At 45.2% G+C, this 16,269-nt stretch overlaps 1 protein-coding gene across 3 annotated transcripts in view; it reads left to right on the plus strand.

Moving 5' to 3' along the window:
- The window catches only part of SLC30A4 (solute carrier family 30 member 4), a 38,227-nt gene extending 23,607 nt beyond the window's left edge, over positions 1–14,620 (plus strand). For all 3 annotated transcript variants that reach the window (XM_053272656.1, XM_053272654.1, XM_053272655.1), the window contains exons 4-8: positions 2,767–2,920; positions 6,258–6,462; positions 8,175–8,280; positions 10,908–11,042; positions 11,980–14,620. In XM_053272656.1, coding sequence (XP_053128631.1) covers positions 2,767–2,920; positions 6,258–6,462; positions 8,175–8,280; positions 10,908–11,042; positions 11,980–12,134 — 755 coding nt within the window. In that variant the 3' untranslated portion in view covers positions 12,135–14,620. The remainder of the gene's footprint in view (positions 1–2,766; positions 2,921–6,257; positions 6,463–8,174; positions 8,281–10,907; positions 11,043–11,979) is intronic.
- The last annotated feature ends 1,649 nt before the right edge of the window (positions 14,621–16,269 follow it).

Raw genomic sequence — 16,269 nt, forward strand, 5'->3', positions numbered from 1 at the left:
CAACGGATAGGGTTTCCTGGCAGCCAAACGAATGCAGGAAGGGTTCCTTGAAGTAGAAAGTCTGGAAACCACTGGTAGACATCCTAGGGAGCCACAAGCCAAAAGCAAAGGTGAGCCATGCCTTCAGTGGATGGAGGATCAGGAATGCTATACTGGATTGCCCTTGTGCAGTGAACCTTCCAGTATTTGTATCCTCACAAATACTGCATGTATTGGCCAAAGATGGGGCTTGGCAAATCCCAGGCGCCAGGGAGCCAAGGCACCTAGAAGTTTAACCATGGTGCTTAGACTAGGACAGGGATTCTCAACGTCCCCAAATGTTGTTGGACTTCAACTCCCATAATCCCCAACCAAAGGCTGCTGGGGATTATGGGAGTTGAAGTCCAATAACATCTGGGGACCCAATGTTGAGGATCCCTGGACTATGATATTCAGAGGTAGTGTTACTGAATAAAATCTTCGTTTGCCCTAGGCAGCTGTGTTTCTGTTCCAAGTATGTTACCTGCAGAGGGGATACAGAGGAGCTCATTTATCTCCTTCCCGTCACAATGTCTGTCACGAAGTCCAGTAACTTTGGCAAGTGTCCACTCTCTGGCCACGTGATCCACGTGGAACTTGTCAGGCCTGGCTAAGAGGAGGAATGGAAGGGGAGAGAAGTGGTCATCAGTAGGATGTAGATGCACAAACGTTGAGTGCTTGGGCATGAAAGCCAGGTAGGCGGCACGCGTATGAGACGGACTCGGTCAGAAGAGGTTGGGAGGGAGACTGACAAGGCCAACAGTATGCATCAGCCATAGCAGAGAGCAGAACAAAGAAAAGATGTTTTCTCATGTCCACTGACTGGCTGAAAGTGTGTGTGTTGGGGGTAGAAAGTAAACTTTGGTACAGGAACAGGTTATGAGCAAGGCTGTGTGCCAGCTATGCTTTTTTTTTTAAAGTACATTTTTGTTTGCATTTTCTTTTATAAGCTGCTCTGGGAGCTTTGGTTGAAGAGCAGCTAATAAATGTTATAAGTGTGTGTGTGTGTGCTGTGCCAAGGTATTTCACATTCTGCCAAAAAAGAAGTTGAGTTGGAGCTGTACACATGATTTTAATTAAGCAAATTTGGCATAGTGTGGCTTGCGGGGCATCAGCGGTGCAGAAAGGATTTCAGCAGTTGGTTGCGCCTGCAGGATTCCATTATTTATGTGCATATGGCAGCCACAAAGGGTCACCCAAGGCTGTGTGTGGGTGTGAAAGGGATCAGTCAATTGAGATGATGCAGTTGGGATGCCAAAGACCCTTTTCTGTATGATCCGGTTTTTTTGACTGCATTTGTTTCTACTCTTATTGTGAAACAGAACATGCAGGTTGTTTATACCCAGTCTTCTTGCTTTTCCTTGAGATCACATTTCTGTTGCTGAGGAATTGCATTTTCCCAGCATGGTGAAAGTCCCATTTTGTGCATCCTGGGGAAATGCAATATTTTCCCTTGACAAGGCACTGATTGGAACACTGATTTCTTTGTGCGATGTGGCTATATGTGTCATAGGCACCAGTTGGATGTTGTTTGCAGTGTTATTACTGATGCAATCTAACACCCACACATTCTGTGGTAGCTGTGTGTTCTCTCATTGTCCCGTTCCAGTGTGGGAATGCATATCTAACCATCACTGATATAACACACCTCAAGAAAGACTTCCCAGTGTGCTGTATTGTGAGCCTTAAGGTGGGTAGAGGGGTGTGTGTGTGTGTGAGAGAGAGAGGGGGGGGTTAGCTCTCTCTCTCTTTCTGTGCTGGAGTAAGAACCTAGCTGGATTTTAAAAGAATAGGGCCTAAACAGCAGCCTGGCTATCTGTTTTCCCCCTGTTCCTCCCCATATGTAGATAAGAATACTGGACTTTTCCCATTGAAAAGGGGCATGTTAAAAGAGGCACCTTTTTAGCGTGGTGATTCTCTTTATTTAGCAGGGGGAGAGTAACTGGCCCTATCTACTCCCAGCATAGTATCTCCAGTGACTGTTGCTGGTGTCTATCTTGTGTTTCTTTTTAGATAAGGAGCCATCTTATTTATTTGTTATTTCTCTGTGTAAACCGCCCTGAACCATTTTTGGAACGGCGGTATAGAAACTGAATGAATGAATGAATAATAATGTGGTAGTTTCACACAAGCCTAAATCTAGCTCGGCTTTTGACTGATCTTGATTCAATTTTTACTGTAGCCCTTGTTTGAAATTGTTCTATAGACCATATTGGAGTTCTCAAACTTGGGTTCCCAGGTGCTGTTGAACTACAACTCCTATCAGCCAAGGCTGTTGTGGCTGGCGGTGATGGGCATTGCAGTTCAGCACCTGGGGACACAAGTTTCAGAGCCCTTAAGTGCTTTTGTGTTAGCTGGTGGGCCCCCCTTGAACACTTGAATGAAAAGGAGGGATATACAATCATTTATAACTAAAATTTCAATTTGTTTTCTATCATAATTGTGTTGATCATTTTATCCTGATTTTATAGTTTGTTGTGTTTTTAACTTATGTACACTGCCTAAGGATACGCATGTCGGGTGGTATAGAAATATGATAAATAAATTAAATCTACATAAACAGATGCTGTCAGCCAAGGGTTCCCTACTGATGGTACCCCAGATGTTGCTGCATCTGGTACTCCAGTTCAGCAGTAGACCATCATTTGGGGACTCTTGCTTGCTGTAGGCTGCAAGTATGTGTGTGGACCTCATCCTAAAAGTGCTTCTTCATCTCTTGTTTTTCTTTCTTTCCCTTTTCTTCCCCAGAGGTCTTGTCTGCCATGTTCAGTGTCTTGCTGATTTATATCCTTATGGTTTTCCTCTTGTATGAAGCTGTTCAAAGAACCATCCACATGGACTATGAAATCAATGGAGATATCATGCTAATTACAGCAGCCATAGGTGTGGCAGTGAACCTCATGTAAGCTCTTCGGTCGCCTTTTTTGGGGGGAAATTTGGTGGTTTTGTGGTTCTTGTAGTCAAGCGGCTACTGTATTGCCCCTCTGGATTTTATGTGGCATCACACTTACTATCTGCACATGTCTCTGACAATGGGTGGGTTCACACATCACACAGATCCTGCTTGCAAAGCTGGTAACACAGTTGTCTGTGACTGTCTGAACCCATGCAAGGCAGAAACCTGAGCTTCCTTCAGAGCCCCAGACTGAGATGTGTAACCAATATTTGAATTTTGGCTTGCCAAACCAAATGCTGCACACATTATGTCTGAACTCGGGCTGTTCATGAACCTCTGGTTCGTTCTAAAAGAGTCCACCTGCTTTGCCCTCTGGACCAATGGCTGTAAGGAGGTGCAAGGCACACTGGGATAGCATCCAGAGCTTTGCTGGGAGGCCCAGACAGAGAGCATACCTCTGGCACAACTAGTCTGCTTCCAACAAACCAAGATATGTGATCAGCTGCAGTTCCAACTTTGGGTTTCCTCGATATTTGGTGGGGAGGGGGCCCCAGATGCATTTGGATGTGGCAGCAAATGAGTTTGTGTTGTGAGTGCCCTCTTCATGAACCCCGCTGCCACCTACTAAGATCATTGGGGGAAGTCTTGTTTGTTGGTGCCAAGACTGAACCTTCTCTAGGGTTGTGCCAGGGCTTGGGAACGTGCTCCCAAATGAAATCAGAACCACCCAATCTCTGGCTGTTTTTAAGCAACTCATGGGAGGAGAGCTGGTCTTGTGGTAGCAAGCATGAATTGCCCCCTTTGCTAAGCAGAGTCTACCCCGGTTTGTGTTTAGATGGGAGATTACCTGTGAGCACTATAAGATATTCCCCTTAGGGGATGGGGCTGCTTTAGGAAGAGTATTTTCATGCAGAAGGTTCCAAGTTCCCTCCATGGCATCTCCAGGTAGGGCTGAGAGAGACTCCTGCCTGTAACCTTGGAGAAGCTGCTGCCAGTCGGTGTAAACAATGCTGAGCTAGATGGACCAATGGCATCGCTCAGTGTATGGCAGCTTCCTATATTCCTAAAACACACCTATTTTATCAGACTTCTAGTTTATGTGTTAAAGGGTTTTTTTTGTTATTGATGGTCCTTTTTAACTTGTTTATGACTTAAGGTTTTAATGTCTGAATCTGTAAACCACCCAGAGACTTTATATGGGGTGGTTTATCCATGCAATAGATGTGTGTGAACAGCAGTAAGCCTCTGGCTTGTGTGCTCTCTCTCCTCCCCTTCCTCTGGGCTGAAAGGGAGGTGATTAGCAGCTTCTGCTTTGCTCCTGTTCTCGAACATTGGAGCTTATAGTTCTCCACTATATAGAAGAAGCAGCTTCTAATCTCGTCCCCTCCTGCAATGGGGAAGGGGCTAAAAGAACATGTGACCCCAAGGCCTTCTGTCACTCGTGTGTGCAGTGGCAGCCATGGGCTGCCTATTACATCTGAATGCAGTGATTCATTTGGAGGACAAAATCAAAGCCATGTCTGAGAGACAGGCTTATCTCACATTGGTCACACAATGCTTTTTGGCTTGCCCAGCAAGTTGTTTTGTGAGTCCTAACATGTGTAACAACTTGCGTGATCCCTAAGTAACCACGCCTGTGTACCTAGGGTAACCTTGAAACAATATGCGCGGTGACTTCACTAAACTCAGGATTCCCATTGAATAACTGGTTTTCACTGACCTAGATTCAGCTGTGGTGGTGTTAAACCAAGGTCATGTTGGCAACACGTCAGTTCTGGGTTGTAATGTGACAATCAAGGATTAAATGCAGATCCATGTACCACACCCTGTGCTCCATGGAGGAAAGGGAGGTGGGGCCCACAGCACACCAGTAAAAACAAAAACAAAAAAACCCATGCACACACGCACAACTCCAATCTTGACAAATTTTCTTTGGGTGGAGGAGTGAGATTTCTGCACCACTCCAGCTATCTCTTTTCCGATCTGCCCTTTCTGTCTTAAAAATCTATGCTATGAATGAAATGTTGGCAGAAAGGAATCTTAACCATATATGGTCTTACTTCAAATCCTCAGTTCTATTCGATGGATGGGTCTACGAGCTTCTCTGATCAAGCGTTTGACACCAGATCTCCTTTCTAAAGCCGTTTCCTCCTTGAAAGCATAAAATGCCTTGTCTTCATTAATCCCCAAACTTTCAGAGCAGTACCTAAGCCAATGAATAATCCTTGTGAATTCATTTCGACACCAGAAGCCGGGATTTGGATGCTCTCTCCGGTGTTCTTAGAATGGGAAGTAGTGGCAGCAGGTGTGCTAGCAAGGCAGGACATGTGGGCACTCCAGAGCACTAAAGGAAGATGATAAAGACCTCCCTGCTGCTGCTGCTTCCTAGTTGTGTCCACAGGCAGATGGGACACCTGTGAGGATGCTGATGAGGTGGACAAGTTGACTCAGCCAGCTGATGGATGGATGTGGCCAGGAGGAGGAGGGGGGAGAAAGCAAGGTAGGGGCAGGTTGCTCTCTCCTTCTCCCTCCTCCTCACATCAGTCTACCTGGCTCGGGTGCCACACGTAAATTTTTAGGTGCCATGGCAAGCTGGTGCCTGAGACTTGTCAATCCCTGTTGTAAGTGGAAAAGTGCCGTCAAGTCGGTGTGGACTCCTGGTGCCCACAGAGCCCTGTGGTTGTCTTTGGTAGAATACAGGAGGAGTTGACCATTGCCTCCTCCCACGCAGTAAGAGATGATGCCTTTCAGCCTCTTCCTATATCGCTGCTGCCCACTATAGGTGTTTCCATCCCATAGTCTGGGAAACATACCAGCGGGGATTTGAACCGGCAACCTCTTGCTCCCTAGGCAAGTTACTTCCCCACTGTACCTTTAAGTGGTAAGTAGGAAGCTGCCTTTTGCAGACTATTGGTCCATCTCAGTATTGTCTATATGGACTAGCAGTGGCTGTCCAAGGTTTTAGCCTCTGCCTCTGCCTCTCTTAGCCCCACCTGGGGACACCAGAGCTTGAGCCTGGGACCATGCAAGCAGATGTTCTTCCCAGAGCTGCCCCATCCCCTACACAGAATATCGTGCAGGGCTCGCATGTAGTCTCCCATCCAAATGCAAACCAAGATAGACCCTGCTTAGCAATAGGACGACCCACGCTCACTACCACAAGACCAACTCTCCTTCCCGAACATCGCTACTAACATCTGTGGTTTGTTCTTCAGTCTTCATACTTACCAAAGAGGGTTAAAATGTTGTGTTGGGGGGGGCTCAGAAGATGGTAACCAGTAGGCTTTTCTTCCCCTCTGCTCAGATTTTTATTTTATTTTAATACTTCCACCTTCTGTTTCAGAATGGGCTTTCTGCTGAACCAGACTGGCCACCTTCACTCCCATTCACATGCCCCTGCGTCTGTTCCGGCCAATCCTTCCAGTACAACTTCGGGGCACGGCCACGCCCACGGCAGCCTGGCTGTGCGAGCTGCGTTTGTGCACGCCCTCGGAGACTTGGTGCAGAGTATCGGTGTCCTCGTAGCTGCGTATATCATTCGTTTCAAGGTGAGACTCTTTTTGAGGGGCTGCTGGGCTGGGGTTGCTTAGAACACAAACGGCATCATGTATCCTTAGTAGGGCATCTGTGCGATGCGTCTGACCTGGAGGTCCTCAAGCAGTTGAGTGCCGCCTTGTCCACATCACTGGAAGACCCAGTTCTGTGCATACAGAGCTCCTATCCAGTCCAAATGAATGGGGAGATGCTATACAGACACAAGGATCTGTATATGCTTTGGAGCAGGGGTTCCCAACCTGTGGTGCTCCAGATATTGCTGAACTACAACTCCCATCATCCCCCAACCACAATGAATTGTGGCTGGAGATGGTGTCGCTTAGCAACAGCTGGAGTACTAGGGGTTGGGGACCCTGCATTGGTGCTCCCACCCAATCAAGGGACTAGATTGGATTTTTATTTATTTATTTATTTAGCGCATTTTTATACCGCCCCAACCCAAGGTCTCAGGGCGGTTCACAACAAACAAAAACAAAACATTTAAAATCAATTAAATACTAAAAACAGTTTTAAAACAAATCAATAAACAGTACAAAATTTAAAAAGTTACCAAGTTAAAAAGCTAAAAGGCCTGGGTAAAAAGACGAGTCTTTAGACACTTTTTAAAAGCCGCTAGAGATGGGGAGACTCTTATTCCCACGGGAAGCGCGTTCCAAAGTCTCGAGGTGACAACAGAGAAGGCCCGTCCCTGGGTGGCCACCAGACGACGTGAAGGTAGCCACAGACGAGCCTCCCCTTATGCATGCAGTGGACGATGGGGATCGTGCAGAAGAAGACGCTCTCTTAAGTACCGTGGGCCTAAGCTGTTTAGGGCTTTATAGGTTATAACCAGCACTTTGTATTTTGCCCAGAAACTTATTGGCAGCCCCTGCAACTCCTGTAATATAGGAGTAATATGGTCTCTTCGAGAGGAATCCTATATAATATAGGATTGTGGACATGGCAGATTATAGCCAAATGAATAAGGAAATACTACTTCCCACCTTAGCCACCTAATGGTGCAGCGGGGAACTAACTTGATTATCAAGTTGCTGGTTCGAATCCCCGCTGGTATGTTCCCCAGACTATGGGAAACACCTCTATTGGGCAGCAGTGATACAGGAAGATGCTGGAAGGCATAACCTCATACTGCACGGGAGGAGGCAATGGTAAACCCCTCCTGTATTCTACCAAAGACAGCCACAGTGCTCTGTGGTCACCAGGAGTCGACACTGACTCAGCGGCGCACTTTACCTTGCTGTACTTTACCACCCTGTCCCAAACATTGGGACAAGAAACTCCGGAGCCACTGCTCTGTATGAGAGATTACTGTAAATGTTTGCTTTATGTGCTGGATGTTCTGGATGTAATACCCTAGTTGGAAATTGCCTGACACTGATTCCACCAGAGTTGGGTAGTGTGGAGGACCAGGTCACTGAAGAATTGGTGTGGGGTTGTGGTTGGACGCTTTCAACATCCCTGGATGGAAGTGAAGATTTCCTGGATGGAAGTGAAGATTTCTGCATCACATTTCTTGTTCTCTTAATATATAACATGCGATGAGGTTAACTGCCAAGCACACACCTGGGCTCAGAAAATTGGGCTTGTGCTGAAGCAGCCAAAAGGGCATCGAACCAATTCTTGTGACCGGATCCTATAGCATTAGCCAGTTCTGGAGGCCGTGATCGAGATATAGTCTGACCAGAGCATAACCTTTGTGTTTCAGCCAGAGTACAAGATTGCCGATCCAATCTGCACATATGTGTTCTCGTTACTTGTGGCTTTCACAACGTTTCAGATCGTACGAGATACAGGAATAATTGTGCTTGAAGGTAACTGCTGTATGGATTCTGATATTGTGAGACTGAACGGATGGTGGGTAACTACATCAGTGTGTGTGTGTATTTAATTTATATCCCCCTCTTCCTCCAAGGAGGCTCAAGCAGTGTACATGGTTATGTTTCTCCCCGCAACATCTCTGTGAGGTAGGTTAGGCTGAGAGACATGACTGGCCCAGAGTCACCCAGTGAGTTTCATGGCTGAATGGGGATTTGAACTCAGGTCTCCCTGGTCCTAGTCCAGCACTCTACCCACTACACCACACTGACTCTACTGTATCTCTCCAGTGGCCTGAAGATCTTTAACACTGATCAACAGCTGTGGGCATGCTAGATGGAAGCCTTTTGGGGAGAAGCAGCTGCTTTGCATCGTGCCAATGCAACTCTTTAAATTGCTTTTTGAATGTTTTCAAATGCCTATTCTGACTTGCTTAAAAAGAGACTCTGCAGTTCTCAAACTGTTTGGGGGGGAATGATTGGCTTTCTTAGCAGCTTCTTTTACTGCTGAGCTTCTCTCCATGGTAGTTCTTCTCCTGAAACAGACCGGGCCATTGCCCCACGTGACCCGAGTGTGTTAGGAACATAGGAAGCTGCCCTATACTGAGTCAGACCATTGCTCCATCAGGTGCAGTCTTGTCCACACCAGGGGTTCCCAACAGGGGGTTCTTGAAGGGTTCCCAGAGCTGCATGATTTGTTAAGAACAGCCCTGCTGGATCAGGCCCAAGACCTGCCTAGTCCAGCATCCTGTTCCACAAGCTTCCCCATTGGAGGATTGTTGGCTTGAAGCTGACACATCCTCGGCAATGTGTCTGCTGCAGAAGGAGAGGGAGGAGCGTGGGGACTCTCCTCCTCAGTGCCTGATTGGCTGGCTACATGCTGACGTCCAATGTACCCCTATTCTCAGCCTGACTAGCAAGTTTCAGAAAACGAGCACCGAGTACTCCCACTGAAATTGTCCTGTGTCAATGAGAGTATTCATGAGTAACTGAGTCTGGATGTAAGCCAAAGACAGGAGTAGCTTGTGTCCCTAACTGTAACACTTAAATTTGTGTGGGGGTGGGGGTACCTGAGCTGAAGGCTTGTTGCAGAAGGTGTACACTGTTGGGGGGGAAAAGTTTGGCAGCCCTGGTCCGTCAGTAGCTCTCCAAGGTTTCAGGCAGGAGTCTCTCTCAGCCCTATCTGGAGCATGCCAGAGAGTGAACCTAGGATCTTCTGCCCTTCCTCTGAGCTATGGTGCTGTCCCTTAAGGGGAATATCTTGCACGGCTTTCATGTAGCTGGCCATCCAAATACAAACCAAGGTGGGCCCTGCTTAGCTAAGTGGGCAATTCGTGCTCACTACCACAAGACCAGCCCTCCTCCCAAAGAACAAACCTCCAGATCTTCTGCTAAGTGTTGTTGGCAAGGGTTTCCTTGGCAGATGCAAGTCGGCATGGAAAAGGTGACCCAAGGACAAAAGGTTTGAAAACTGGTTGACTGCTGCTTCAAATTAAATTTTGACATTTCAAGTGAATGAAACATTTGTCAGTAGCCAGGAAGCAGTACTGCTCCTGTTGGTGGGGTGAGATGAGATGTAGCACCCACCATGCCCTGAGGGGACCAACTCACCATCACAGGAGCCCTCTCCAGATGTTATGAGCTCCCCAGGTGCTCACAGCCACAGTGGGCAGAGGTGGGGAGGACGTCCCGCCACTCTGCTGTTCATCATCCCCTTGCACCAAGAATCATGGTTATGGCACTGTTCGTCTGAAGGGGGCAGCACCATAAGCGTGATCGTGGCAGATCTGTGAGCTGCAACCTGGTTGGATCCAGGTTGGTGTGAGAGGTGATTTTTACAGTGGGACAGCGAGACTTTCTCCCCACTCTTGCTTGCTGTAACGGTGAGCGCCTAGGGTGCTCATAATAATGTCTATAGAAGGCTAGGATCTTTCATCTCCCTCTCCCTTCCAGAAGGGTGAAGAACAGGGAAAGAGAGCTGGTCTTGTGGTGGTAAGCATGAATTGTCCCCCTTGCTAAGCAGGGTCCACCCTGGTTTGCATATGAATAGAAGATTACACATGTGAGCACTATAAAATGTTCTCCTTGGGGGATGGAGCCACTTTGGGAAGAACATCTGCATTCTTGCATGCAGAAGGTTGCAAGTTCCCTCCCTGGCAGCATCTCCAAGATTGGGCTGAGAGAAACTCCTGCCTGCAACTTTGGAGAAGCTGCTGCCAGTTTGTGTTGACAATACTGAGCTAGATGGACCAGTGGACTGACTCATTATATGGCAATTTGCTATGTTCCTGTGTAAGACAAGTCAGCTGTTGCAGTGAGGGCTTTAGGAGGGTGGCATCCACCTAAATTTGCCTTAAAGCATTTCTCTGTACCAGGGATTCTCAGTGTTTGGTCCCCAGATGTTATTGGACTTCAGCTCCTATAACCCCCAGCCCCAGTGGCCTTGGGTTGGGGATTATGGGAGTTGAAGTCCAAAAACATCTGGGGACCCAACACTGAGAATCCCTGCTCTATACTATTGAGCAGTTGCCATAGTCCTGTCCCTCATAATTGGTTCATGGTCAATATATTGGTTGCAACTATCTTGTTTTTTAGAAAAGATTTGATTTCATCTTCTGTTGCAGGAGTTCCAAAGCATTTGAATGTGGATCGTGTTAAAGAAGAGTTGATGAAAATTGAAGACGTGTTTTCAGTAGAAAACCTGCATCTTTGGTGCCTAACGGCTGGAAAAATAATTGCAGTCGTGCACTTGCAGCTAGGTAACAAGCCTCTTGTACAGCAAACTGCCATGCTACTGAAGATTACTGAAGGCTTCTGGGTAGTTGCATCACTTCTATCCCTGCACCAGTAAAATATCAGCCTGGTCCCAGCTGTTTACACCTCAGTTCTTTCTGCGTTGGTCAAATAGCTTTCCCCTGTTGTCTTTTTTTCCCTCAGCGAGGAGGAGAGTTCTTTCATTCTGTTTGTAAGTCAGAGGGCAAGGTCTCTGTCTCCCTTTCATTTCTGTACAACAAGGCTGCACAAATTTGCCTCAGGCATGCACTCTTGCTACAGTGCTGGTGGCAGGGCTGCACAACTTTGGCCCTGCAGCTGTTGGACTACAACTTCCATAATCCCTGGCATCCAGTTGAAGCTAGGCTCCCCTCCTCTTGCTGGGGTTGTAAAACAATATCCTGCTTTTCACAACGGAGTCAAAGCGGCTTGTATCCAAAATTTTTAAAGTGGGTATTAAAATTGCAACATGCAAACACTGTGGTTAAGGGTTTTTTAGGGCAAGATACCTCTTGTCAGCTGTGCTACGGGGGAGGTTTACTAAAAGTCAGTGGGTTCACTGAATCTCCCTTGCGGTGATGGTGTGATTGAATCAGTTCAACATGTTCTGTTACATTGCTGTTTTTATAGCGATGGTCATAACAAACCCGTAATCCCTTTGTTACTGGATTTCCCTGATCCAGTAGATGAGTTCTGTGTTGCACTCCTCCGGTCAGATAAGAAACTTGGCATTGCTTATGACGTGGAAAATTTTTGCATGTTGGCTGTCGAGATTTGACAGCAACTAACAGCTGGTTCGGTCCATATATCGAATAGTCATGATTGGGCCCTAAATTTAATAGGGTATCCTTTCGTAACTGTACATGTATCTGGTCCTTGTTCGTAATATAAACGACTTGACTCTGTGGTTCTCTTGGCTTCCAGTTCCCGGTGGTTCATCAAAGTGGGAGGAAGTCCAGTCCAAGGCTCGACGGCTGTTGCTGACCACGTTTGGGATGCACCAGTGCTCTATCCAGCTTCAGAGCTACAGGCGAGACGAGGACAAACCTTGTGCAAACTGTCAGATTTCCAGTGCCTAACTTGCCACACGTTTTAGGGATTTGCTGCCTTATTCTCTCTATCTTGCAGCCCAAGACCACAAAGCAATAAATGCAAGATTTACAAATGGAACGGTACCCCTGGATCTGCATTGGCAATCAGTGCATCAGCAAGGGCTGGAACTGGCAATAGCATTGGATCAGGACTACCCTTCCATGAAGACTAGTTATCTCTCTCTTCCCCTCCCACCCCTTACTGTATTTTGCTAGGGTTTTCATACCAAGATTTTTCCAGCATATTGTTTACAGGTTGCATTATGACTGGGTGGATACCTCGTAGAATAAACTTCCATGTTGCCATTTTAACTGTATAACAGTACTTACCGACACCCCAAAAGGGGCACCAGGAATTCTCTTCTAGAGTTGTTGTTTTTTTTAAAAGGGTTGACAAGGTTGATCATGTGAGTGATCTATAAAGTTGATCCTTGAACTGGTTACATTGTATTTTTTGAAATCCCTAACAGCCAGATTTAGTACCTTTGCTTAAAAAGATGCTGCAGGGATAACGGAGCCCATTTAATAAGTTGTCTCTTCATGCAAATTGAATTTTTAGGAAGTAAAATTAACTGTAACCAGTCCTTTAAAATTAACCTTTAAGCTATTATCCAACTGATTAAAAAGTATTTACTGGGACAAACTACCAGTTGCTTAACTGAAGATTTTGAGGCTGAACCCATGGCATTTAAAAGGATCTGTTGTCTTTTGAATGGGTTTTTTTTTGGCATAGGACTCATACTGTAGAAAATCATATATAATTTCTTTGAGTATATGTGGTTGACTTTGAGATGACCCTTCTTAATCATCTTGAATGTTTTATCCTTTAGGAGGCCATTTGGTTAGCATGGATTTTACTTAAAATATGCTGTAGGGACTTCCTTGTGATTGATTTGCCTCGCTAAAATATAAGGGACCTTCTGGAAACCATATTAATCACAAAGATCAAATCAGTAGATGTAACACAGGCAGTCAAGAAATAAGAGGACCAAGACTTCAGATAGGTTGCAGTCCCCAAAGCTTAGAACTGTGAGAACTTGGTTTCCATTTTGTCTTAGCAGTCCCTTCTGATCAATATGGCTTTTGCATGATATATGCTAAAAGTGTGCCAGTGAAATGTTAGTGGTTTGGTGAACCATATTGCCTTTCATTCAAATGGGGAAGCACACCAACTTGTTTGTGTGGCTCTTCTAACTATCTTAAAGTCAACCTTCCTTTCTGACCTCTGCTGAATGCAGGCCTTAAACCACATGACAGACACCAAATGTTTGTTGGCTTCTCCTTAATGTGAGCATGAAGGGAAAACAAGGAGGAGAGGCCATCCTTGGATAATGTTCCACTCGGATCAGAGGTAATCCAGGGCCAAACTGAATGTAGATCAATGTCTTATAAAATAAAAATACCAAGATTTGGCTTGATTGCTTATTCTAATTTGAGAAAACTCCTCTCAATGCAAACAACATCTTGGTGTAAAAAATGCAGTATAGTTTTTGGCGAATACTGGTAGCTTTCCTTCGGAGGCTACCAATTTTAAAACCCAGCTAGCCCAGATGTTTTAATTTCCTTAGAGTATTTAATTAGCTGCAATTCGATCAGTCAAAAGGGTAGTTCCATTTGATCTCTAACAACAAAATTAGAAGTAGGGGAATGAAGTAGTAAAACAGAAGGACCATTTGCCAGCATACTTGGACAGAGTAATTGGATAATTATTTAGAATGTAGTCTTAAATGGACAGTAACTTCATGTAACTTCTATGATTGTTCAAATATCAATATTTATCTGTAGGCTTTAAAATTCAAAACGACAATTGTTTTCTTTTAAAGTAGTTGGGACAAAGTTAAATTTGGAATGTAACTTTAGCCATTCAGCTATCGCATGTAGCAATTGTGATAGTATTGCTTTTTAAAGACATCCTCTGATGGAATTTTGAAGTGTGTTGGGAATTGGTACCTTAAACTATTTTAATGCTCACTTGTTTGGTTTCTTGTGCTTGGGGTTAGCCAAAACATCTCTCCTTCTACTCATCCCATCCCGAGATGAAATTTCAGTATTAGTTGGTGCACTTTGCTCAAACTTGTGTATTCTTCCAAAACCAAAGTGGAAATCTTACAATACAGTTTGCTTGCATTTCCAACTCAGAGATGAAGAGCTGGTATCTTTGGAAACCTGTTGTTTTGCTACATAACACAAAGCCATATCACAGTTTGTGAGAAATTTTGTGTATCCCTTCTATATGAACTTTCTGGAAGCCAGGTATTTTTGCACACAATGGATATTCCATAATGGATATTTCATTCAGCTGGGGTTTACAGTACATATGACTAGAAATTGGGTTTGGTAGATCTGTACTGTACTTGGAGTTTTTTATTGTAATTATTTACTCTATATTTGTTTAATTAAATGGATGTGTTGCTTTAATGTGGATTTATCAAATTGGTTATTAAACTGCCAAATCTTTTGGTGTATCATTCATATTATTGTGTCCTTGCATTTGAATTTTTGAGCTTTTCTTATGCAAATCCTCATAAGACCTCACTTGGGATTGTAGACAGGTGACTGTATCTAATGGTCTTACTTGCCTTATTTTGCCTAATCAACAAATACTGTACTCAAAGATTAGGTGAGTGACAATGAGGAGAGAGCCTTTTCAGTGGTGGTAGTATGGAATACCCTACTCAAATAGTTCTGGAAGTCACCAGCACTCCTAGCATTTAGATAACTGGTTTAAAAAAACCACAAAAAAACTTCCATGCTCTCCAGTGGTGGGTGATTGGTGCTTTCATTTATTTGGTTTGACAAATGATCTGGTTTTTGGATTCCTTCCCTTGCTGATGCTGCTATGTTGGCAAAGAGGCACCTTTTTAATGTGATAATTCTCTTTATTTAGCAGGGGGAGAGTGAGTGGCCTTATCCACCCCCAGCACAGTACCTCCAGTGGCTGTTGCTGGTGTCTATCTTGTGTTTCTTTTTAGAATGTGAGCCCTTTGGGGACAGGGAGCCATCTTATTTATTTGTTATTTCTCTGTGTAAACTGCCCTGAGCCATCTTTGGAAGGGCGGTATAGAAATCAAATAAATAAATAAATATATGTTGAGTGTTGCGTGAGGCACAATAAACTATATTAAAACAGATATGGTTGGGAGGTGAGTAGAGGGTAATGTAGGAGGCAATAGTTCCATTTTTGTTAAATCATAATAATATCAACAGGAGTCATCTTTTATTTTGCTGTCTCCTTCCCTTTCCTGTTTGTAAATTAAGTAAAGGGGTTATATATACCCAGGCTTATTATAACTACTCTTGTCTGGGAGCCCACTGCCTGGGGGGGGGGGGCAGGGCCCATTTTAAAATCTTGTCTATTGGCCCAGTCCAGGAATACGAATACAATGAATATTATATACTGCTTCTCAACAAATGTTCCCATGCCTGTCTGTCAGAACTCTTTGCAAACAGTCACCTGCCCTTCTGGACAACAGTTAATTGGTCACCCAAAATGGTGACAAGTACCTAAGAACTCAGTTGGCTAGCTTAATGGAACTGCTGTGTGCAGCAAAGCAGGACTGAACTTGTTTCTCAGTGAGTGGGTTCAAACGAAACTCTGGAAAGTTCCTCACGCTGCAGGAAGCAAGTGACCTGCCAGTTCTTAATCCTTGTTGATGTGAGCAGCAGCTTAAATGTTCAACATGCTGCTGGACCAGGGGAAAGGGGAAAAACCTAGGCTGTTCTTGCCTTTGCTTGTCTCTAGTTTGCCTTCAGTTTTGGGTGGCTTTCCTCCACAAAAGGTGACCTTGCCATTGGCCTCTGCCTTAAATAGGGCTGAGCAAATTAGAGGGGCGACCTGGGGAGGGTGGTGATGATGGAATGTTAGCAGGAACTCCTTGTTCTCCACTTCACAGCCAAGGAGCTGGTGCAATTCTGCAGGAGCATCCGTAGTTCCTGTGGGCAAAAATGATTCATAGAATCAGGGGTGATCTAAGGTACTATGGGGCTGGAGGTAAGGTGCCAATGGCTGCCCTGCGCCAAGACCCTGGTGAGGGCCAGCCCCCTTCCAGAACTGATCCTTGCAAGCTTTGAAAATGGTGCAGGAGGAGGGGAGGTGGCTATCAGCCACTGCCTCTGTTGGAAG

The sequence above is a fragment of the Hemicordylus capensis genome, chromosome 10, assembly GCF_027244095.1.
Source record: "Hemicordylus capensis ecotype Gifberg chromosome 10, rHemCap1.1.pri, whole genome shotgun sequence".
Classification (NCBI taxonomy): Eukaryota; Metazoa; Chordata; class Lepidosauria; order Squamata; family Cordylidae; genus Hemicordylus; species Hemicordylus capensis.